Genomic DNA, 9,807 nt, shown 5'->3' on the forward strand with positions numbered 1-9,807 from the left:
AAACAGTATGGAGGTTCTTCAAAAAGTTAAAAATAGTACTAACTGAGGATCCAGCAATTGCACTAGTAGGTATTTATCAAAAAAATACTAAAATACCAATTCAAAGTGATACATGCACCCCAATGTTTATAGTAGCATTATCTATAATAGTCAAACTATGGAAACAGCCCAAGTGTTCACTGATGGATGAATAAAGATGTGTCATGTATGTATGTACATATACATACAAACATACATACATACATACAATGGAATATTACTCAGCCATCAAAAAGAATGAAATCTTGCCATTTGCAATGACATGGATGGAGTTAGGGAGTATTACACTAAGTGAAATAAGTTAGTCAGAAAAAGATAAATACCATATGATATCACTCATATGTGAAATTTAAAAAACAAAACAAACTAACAAAGGGGAGAGAAAGAGAGAGAGGGAGGCAAACCAAGAAAGAGACTCTTAACTATAGAGAACAAACTGATGGTTACCAGAGGGGAGGTTGCGGGGGGAATGGGTTATGGGGATCAAAGAGTGCACTTGCTGAGATGAATGATGTATGGAAGTGTTGAATTGCTATATTTTATACATGAAACTAATATTATACTGTATGTAAACTAACTGGAATTTAAGTAAAACTTTAAAAAAAACATAAGTAGCTTCTGGGACATCCTTAGGAGGGAGAACAAACTTATGATCACAGAGGCAACTGTGGGGCCCATCTCTGTTGGTATAGATGCAAGCCTGGATACTTCGCAGTTCTATGAACAAAGCATTTATTATGATCCAAACTGCAGCAATGAAGACTTGGACATGATATTCCAGTGGTTGGCCATGGTTTTGAAGGAGCAAAATCGGGTAACAATAAATCCTGGATTGTCAAGAACAGCTGGGGTATAGACTAGGGCATGGATGGCTACATAATGATCACCAAAGACCAGGATAACCACTGTGAAACTGCCTCCGTGGCCACCTTTCCTACTGTGTGGGATGATGGTAATAAAGAAGCCCTTGATTAGGAAGAGAATATGCAAAAGAGGAATTTTATCTTAACACTGACCATATTTTATTGTGTGGGGTAAAGCAGCCGAACCACTGAAGATCCAAGTGTGATTTGATTCTGTGACATTTTACATTGGTAAATGTTCCTTTCTCATTTTCACTGTAAACAGCTTTGTATGAATCTGTCTGATAACTTGTGAATGCTCATGTTTTAAAACAATGTATGAAATCAACAAAACTAAAAGGCAACCAATGGAATGGGAGAAGATATTTGCAAATAACATATCAGATAAAGGGTTAGTACCCAAAATCTATAAAGAACTTACCCAACTCAATACTCAAAACACAAATAATCCAGTGAAGAAATGGGCAAAAGACATGAATAGACACTTTTCCAAAAAAAAGACATCCAGATGGCTAACAGACACATGGAAAAATGCTCAATATCACTCATCATCAGGGAAATACAAATCAAAACCACAATGAGATACCACCTCACACCAGTCAGAATGGCTAAAATTAGTAACTCAAGCAACGGCAGATGTTGGTAAGGATGCCGAAGAGCCCTTTTGCACTGCTGGTGGAACACAAACTGGTGCAGCCACTCTGGAAAACAGTATGGAAGTTCCTCAAAAATTAAAAATAGAAATACCCTACGACCCAGCAATTGCACTACTAGGTATTTATCCAAAGGATGCAGATGTGCTGTTTCAAAGGGGCACATGCACCCCAATGTTTACAGCAGCACAATCAACAATAGCCAAAGCATGGGAAGAGCTCAAATGTCCATCATTGAATGAATGGATAAAGATGTGATATATATATATATATATATACACACACACACACACACACACACACACACACACATATACATGCAATGGAGTATTACTTGGCAATCAAAAATAATGAAATCTTGCCATTTGCAACAACATGGATGGAACTAGAGTGTATTATGCTAAGCGAAATTGGTCAGAGAAAGAAAATATCATATGACCTCACTCATAGGTGGAATTTAGGATAAAAAAACAGATGAACATAAGGGAAGGGAAGCAAAAATAATAGAAAAACAGGGAGGGGGCAAAACATAAGAGACTCAAACACAGAGAACAAACTCAAGGTCACTGGAGGAGTTGTGGGCCGGGGGAGGGGCTAAATGGGCAAAAGGCATTAAAGAGGACACTTGGGATGAGCACTGGGTGTTATATGTAGGGGATGAGTCACTGGATTCTACTCCTGAAATCATTATTGCATTATATACCAAATAACTTGGATGTACAGTAAATAAATAAACAAATAACAAATAAAATAAAACCATGTGTTAAGTTTTACCTTTTAAAATAAAACCGTTTGAAAGTGAAAGAAAGAAAGAAAAAGGGAAGGGAAGGAAGGAAAGGACAAAAGAAAGAAGAGAATGGTTGTATGGGCAGAGAATGGCTATAAGTATTGGTTATTTCCCTCATGAGCATATGGCTGACTGGGAGCTGCAGGTTGCTGCCAGGATCACAAAAGTATCACACTGCTTATTGCTAGACTGAGGAAAGATCAAAATTCAAAGTGTGGTTTGTACTGAATGTGTATCAGTTTCACACCATCGTAAAGTTGAAAAATTGTAAGACAAGCCATCATTAAGTCAGGAACTATCTGTGGTCCCCCCTTATCCGCAATTTCACTTTTCACAGTTCTGGGCACCTGCAGCCAACAGCGGTCTGGAAGCAGATGATCCTCCTTCCAATGTACCATCAGAAGGTCAATAGCATCCTATTGCTATGTCACAATGCCTACGTCATTCACTTCATCTCATCATGTAGGCATTTTATCATCTCCTATCATCACAAGAAGGGTGAGTGCAGTACAATAAGGTATTTTGAGACATATTTACATAACTTTTATTATAGTATAATTTTTCTATTTTATTATTAGTTATTATTAATCTCATACTGTGCCTAGTTTATAAGTTAAACTTTATCATAGAATATATATGTATAGAAAAAAAACATAGTATATATAGGGTTTGGTACTATCTGCAGTTTTAAGTAGCCACCAGGGTCTTAGAATGTATGCCCCAGGGATAAGAGGAAACTACTGTACTTGAATAATCATCTTCGTACATGTTTCCTTGTGAGATGTGTGAGATTTTCTCAAAGATATATATCTAGAAACGGGATTCTAGATCATAGGGTACATCTATTTGCAACTTTATATAAATGTTCTTCAAAGTGGTTATACAATTTACACTCCTTCCAGCAGAGTAAAAGAATTCCCACTTCCCCTACCTTCACCAGTACTCAATGCTGTCAGATATTAACATTTTTATCAAGCTACCAGTAGCGGTAGCTCATTGTTGAAATTTGCATTTTAATAGTGAATTTGAGGACATTTTTATATTGGCCATGAACATTTCTCTTCCATGAATTGTTTGTTCCTATCTCTTGGGATCCTCTCTCTCTGCCCCTTTCTCTGCTCTCTCACTCAAAATAAATAAATAAACTCTTAAAATAAACATTTTAAAAACATATATATATATATATATATATACACACGTATGTTTATATATATGATATATTTTTCCTTTAATAGCTTTGTTTTCATGTCTTATTTTAAGATACTGAGTGATATCTCAAGAATATAACAATCCTCCTCTATGTTTCACAAAGTTTGAAGTTTTCTCTTTTCACGTTCATATCTTGCATGAAACTGTAATTGATTTTTGTGCACAGTACAACGTAGGATCTAATTTAACTTTTTCCAGATGAATAACCACTGTTCTCCACATATTAAATAGCTCATCATTTCCCCACTGAAATTTATTTATTTTTATTTTTATTTTTTTAGAAAGAAGGAAATTTTACTGACCTCTGAAATCTTAAAAATGTGTTGTATTTCTTTTTTTATATATATATATATGAAATTTATTGACAAATTGGTTTCCATACAACACCCAGGGCTCATCCCAAAAGGTGCCCTCCTCAATACCCATCACCCACCCTCCCCTCCCTCCCACCCCCCCATCAACCCTCAGTTTGTTCTCAGTTTTTAACAGTCTCTTATGCTTTGGCTCTCTCTCACTCTAACCTCCTTTTTTTTTTTTTTTCCTTCCCTTCCCCCATGGGTTCCTGTTAAGTTTCTCAGGATCCACATAAGAGTGAAACCATATGGTATCTGTCTTTCTCTGTATGGCTTATTTCACTTAGCATTACACTCTCCAGTTCCATCCACGTTGCTACAAAAGGCCATATTTCATTTTTTCTCATTGCCACATAGTATTCCATTGTATATATATACCACAATTTCTTTATCCATTCATCAGTTGATGGACATTTAGGCTCTTTACATAATTTGGCTATTGTTGAGAGTGCTGCTATGAACATTGGGGTACAAGTGCCCCTATGCATCAGGACTCCTGTATCCCTTGGATAAATTCCTAGCAGTGCTATTGCTGGGTCATAGGGTAGGTCTATTTTTAATTTTCTGAGGAACCTCCACACTGCTTTCCAGAGCGGCTGCACCAATTTGCATTCCCACCAACAGTGCAAGAGGGTTCCCGTTTCTCCACATCCTCTCCAGCATCTATAGTCTCCTGATTTGTTCATTTTGGCCACTCTGACTGGCATCCCCACTGAAATTTAGGGTCAGCTTCTCAGTTTGTATTTTTTAAAAACCTTAATGTGATATTAATTAGATTGATAAGTTAATTTGGAAGAAATTGCCTCTTTATGATATTTAATCTCACTGTCTAAAACATATATTTAATTTGGGTATTCTTTGATGTAATTCAATAAAGTTTAAAGTTTTTGCCATAAATATCTTACAATTCTTTTATCAGATTTATTCCTAATCTCTGTACAGTTTTGCTGTGAATAAGATTTGTATTTTTATTACAGTCTCTGATCATTGATGGTTTATAGAAAGCTACTGATCTGGGATATTAGTCTTATGTTCATATTCTTGCTAAATTAAATTCTATTAGTACTAATAGTACACTCCCTTGGAGGGAGTTTCATTTCTTCCACTCAGATCCTTATATTCAGTAGTCTACTGGTAAATATTTACCAACTAGTTCTCTGGGAAGAAATCCTTGATTTGTACCATTAGCAATTTCCATGATATATATATACTCCTAACATGGCCAACTTCAAGCTACCAATGCGATGTCAATGAATTACAAACCCCCTGAAATTTTAACAATCAGCTTGCAAGAGCAGGTTAAAGCCAGCTCCAGTACAGTACAGTGTTAGGTCTTATTTATTTTTCTTGTCTTACTGTACTAGGTAGGACTGCCACTATAATGACAAATAAAAGCCATGATAGTGAATATCATAGTCTTGTTTCTGATTTAATGAATGTTTCTAAAGATTCAATATCAGGTAACCTTGCTTCAGGTTTTTGATAGAGAGCTTTAAGGAAGGTTTCTTCTATTTCCCTAAGAGCTTTCATGATGAATGAATGCAACATTGTTTTCAAAAAGACTCTTCTACATCTATTGAAATGATCGTGCAATTTTGTTCATTTAGTCTTTTAATGTAGTGAATTACACTAATATTTTGTCTAATGTTAAAATCAACCTTGCATTAATGGGATAAATCCAACCTAGTACAATACATTTTGTAATACACAATCTTAGATTCAATTTGTTAATATTTTAAGATGTTTGAATCTTTGTTATTAAATGAAATTGACCTGTAATTATTCTTTCTACTATTCTCCTTAACTAGTTTTGCTATAAAAGTTCTATCTCTCATAAAATAAATTAAGCAGTTTTCCAACTCTTTATATTCTCTGAACATTGTATAAGCTAGAGATTACCTATTCCCTAAAAGTGCAATAAACCTTACCTTTTAAAATATCTGAGCCTAGAGTAAGGTGGGGGTGGAGAAAGGAGGCCTATTTTTATTACTTATTTTTTTTTTTCAAAATAACCATTGATCTAGTCAAGATTTCTATTTTTTTCTTGAATTAATTTTGGTAATTTACACTTTGTAAGAAAATTGTCTATTTCATCCAAGTTTCCAAATGTACTGTCATAGTTATTTATAATATCTTCTAATGATTTTTGAAGTCTTAGCTTTTCCTTTGTGAATGCTCTATTTTTAAAAATTCCAAATATTATTTATGCTCTCGATCTCTCTGATATTATCAAATATCAAAAATCACCCAATATTATCAAAGGTTTTTCAACTGTGTTGAAAGCAGATTTGGGATTTTTGTTGTTGCTGTTGTTTACTTTCTACAGTTTATTTTTTATAATTTACATCCAAGTTAGTTAGCACATGGTGCAATAATGATTTCAGGAGTAGATTCCTTAAGCCCCTTGCCCATTTAGCCCATCCCCCCTCCCACAACCCCTCCAACAACCCTCTGTTCTCTATATTTAAGAGTCTCTTATGTTTTGTCCCCCTCCTTGTTTTCATATTATTTTTGCTTCCCTTCCCTTATGTTCATCTGTTTTGTGTCTTAAAGTCCTCATATGAGTGAAGTCATATGATATTTGTCTTTCTCTGAGTAATTTCACTTAGCATAATACACTCTAGTTCCACCCACGTAGTTGCAAATGGCAAGATTTCATTCTTTTTGATTGCCAAGTAATACTCCATTGTATATATACATATATACAATCTTCTTTATCCATTGATCAGTCAGTGGACATTTGGGCTCTTTCCATACTTTAGCTATTGCTGATAGTACTGCTATAAACATTGGGGTACATGTGTCCCTTTGAAACAGCACACCTGTATCCCTTGGATAAATACCTAGTAGTGCAATTGGTGGGTCATAGGGTAGTTCTATTTTTAATTTTTTGAGGAACCTCCATACTGTTTTCCAGAGTGGCTGCACCAGTTTGCATTCCCAAGCAGATTTTGGTTTTGTTGATCCTCTCTATTGCTTCTTTATTTTCAATATCATTACTTCTACTTTTTTCCTACTCTTCTTCTACTTTCTTTGGATTACTCAGTTGTTCTTTTTTTCTAACTCCTTGAGTTAAATGCCTTGCTTATGATTTTCAATGTTTCTTATATTCTATTATATGTATTAAGCTAGAATTTAAATTTTAGTTTTATTCCACAGGTTCTGACATGGAGTGATCCTCTTGTCACCTAAATATTTCATAATTTCTAGTGTATCTTCTACGACCAACATATAATTTAAAGAGTGCTTCTGTTTTCCAAATTATAGGGGATTTTCAGTTCTCTTTTTGTTACTACTTTCTAATCTTATTTAATTATGTTTAGAGAACAAAGACACATGCTCTAGATTCTTTGATATTTGTTGAGACTTCCTTTATGGACTTAATTGTGATCAATTTTTTAAAATGTTCCATGGGAGCATTAAGAAAATACATATTCCTGGGGCGCCTGGGTGGCTCAGTCAGTTAAGCATCCGACTTTGGCTCAGGTTATGATCTCAAGGTTTGTGAGTTCAAGCCCCGCTGCAGGCTCTGTGCTGACAGCTCAAAGCTTGGAGCCTGCTTCGGATTCTGTGTCTCCCTCTCTCTCTGTCCCTCCTCCTCTCACTCTGTCTCTCTCTCAAAAATTAATAAATACTTAAGAAAAATTCTTGGCGGGGGCACCTGGTGGCTCAGTTGGTTAAGCATCCGACTTCAGCTCAGGTCATGATCTTGCAGTTCATGAATTTGAGCCCCTCATCAGGCTCTGTGCTGACAGTTCAGAGCCTGGAGCCTGCTTCAGATTCTGTGATTCCCTAGCTCTGCCCCTCTCCTGTTGATACTCTGTCTCTCTCTGTTTCTCTCTCTCTCTCTCAAAATAAATAAACATTAAAAAATATTTTAAAATGTTTTTAAATGCATATTCCCTATTTTCTGGAAGTCATTGTTATTTTTAATTTTCTTCAATGAACATATTTGCAACCTGAAAAAAAAAAGGTGGCTGAATAAAAAGAGCTAATTAGATCATGACTACAAAACTAAAAAATCTTCAAAGGAGTGATAATATTATTGTTAAGCACTTATTATATATCAACTTAGCATGTGCCAATTACAGTGATAAGATATTTATATTTACTGTCTTTTTTAATCCACACAGCATCCTACAAGGAAAATACAATCATTATCCCCATTTTGCAGATGAAGAAACAGAAGCACCGAAACATTAGGTAACTTGCCCAAGTCACACTTCTAATCATGAGTGAAGTCTACGTACTTATCTACTGAGCTATATCATCATGTACACAGATACCCACATTTTCATATATATGCATATGTATGTAATATATGTAAAATATAAGCAGGCATAGCAAATTCATTCAACTTTAAATATAGCACATAGCATCTTTAGGTAGTCATAAGTAATACTGATGAGAGAAAAAAGACAAAATACCTCTGGTGGTTTTTTCGTTCAGATTCACACCATATTTTGCCAAAGCTCTAATCACATCACTTTGCCCAGCCATGCAAGCTGCATACAACAAATTTCTCCCAATGATGTCTTCTTCCAAGAGTAGCTGCATGGCCTGTTCATGATGAGGGTTCTCAGGATCCTCAAAAATCTTCTGCAAACCTTCTACATCCCCTGTGAGGGCAGGTTGTAAGACAGGATTAAGGGTGCCTGTTTCTTCTGGTTCTTTTGCTTCTCCTTCATTATCACCTTCTTCTTCATCATCTTCTTCTTCTTGCTGTGAGAAAAATATTAATCTTTCTGAACTCTCTGACTCTGGAGGTCCGTCTGGCTCCATTAACTCCAAAATTACCTGAGGCAAAAAAAAAAAAAGTAATAGAAATCTCTCAAACAAATCAGTATTTGTTTATTCCATTAGTCAGCTGATAATACAGATAGGATGAAAATACTTAACTGGCTGAAAATAATTATAACAGTAAATTCAACAGGAACAGAAGAAGAAACAGATCAATGTGGGCTAGATTCATTAGGAAAAGATTGAAAGAGAAATTGAAAAGAATATTAAAGAGACTCACCTGCCTAAATAAGGGTCCATGTTGGGGAAAAGTGAGAAATATAGTGGGATTATAGCCAGATTAAAACTTTAAACGTTAGGTACTGACACTGACAGAATTATTCACTCAGTAATGCTTACTGAAAGCTTACTAATATACTACATGCTATGTAGGCACTAAGTAAATTACAAAGAAGAATCAAATTTATTTCCTGGCCTCAGTGACTATTTCAAAGGAAAAAATATCACATGCACAAAATAAGTGTGATAAAAGGTAACAAGTGTTAAGTATCATAAGACATGAAGTATGCTATGGTAGTTCAGAAGGGATGAGATTAATTCCAGGTACAATTAATCATGGAATTCTTAGTGTTCCTTCTGGCAGAACACATATTAAATTGGTAATGTTTCAGAGAACAGTAGCACAGTCCTCTTCATATGTATAAGAATGTTTGTAGGGGCACCTGGGTGGCTCAGTTGGTTAGGCATCATACTCCTGATTTTGGCTCAGGTCATGACCTCACAGTTCAGGAGACTGAGCCCCAAGTCCGGCTCCATGCTAACAGTATGAAGCCTGCTTAGGATTCTCTCTCCCTCTCTCTCTGCCCCTCCCCTGCTAGCACTCTCTCTCTCCCCCTGTCTCCAAATAAATAAATAAACATTTTTTAAAAATATTAAAAAAAAAAAAAAAGAATGCTTGTAGCATCACTGTTCAAAACAACAAAAATCCCAGGCAGGAAAAAAAAAAACAAAGCCCACAAACAGAAGCATAAACTGTGGCATATTCACACAAAATAATATATAGTAGTTAAATGAATAAATTAGGGTGATACCATGTGGTCAGCTTATAACACGGCTCCCAATGACCCTCACCCTGCCTCCTGGTATTCATACCCTTGCGTAAT

The 9,807-nt window shown here is 35.5% G+C and overlaps 1 protein-coding gene across 1 annotated transcript in view; it reads right to left on the bottom strand.

Moving 5' to 3' along the window:
• ANKRD45 (ankyrin repeat domain 45) overlaps nucleotides 1–9,121 on the bottom strand; it is a 49,292-nt gene extending 40,171 nt beyond the window's left edge. The window contains exon 1 of the mRNA XM_032591770.1: nucleotides 8,332–9,121. Coding sequence (XP_032447661.1) covers nucleotides 8,332–8,686 — 355 coding nt within the window. The 5' untranslated portion in view covers nucleotides 8,687–9,121. The remainder of the gene's footprint in view (nucleotides 1–8,331) is intronic.
• Nucleotides 9,122–9,807: the final 686 nt, after the last annotated feature.

The sequence above is a fragment of the Lynx canadensis genome, chromosome F1 (assembly GCF_007474595.2).
Source record: "Lynx canadensis isolate LIC74 chromosome F1, mLynCan4.pri.v2, whole genome shotgun sequence".
In the NCBI taxonomy this organism is placed as follows: Eukaryota; Metazoa; Chordata; class Mammalia; order Carnivora; family Felidae; genus Lynx; species Lynx canadensis.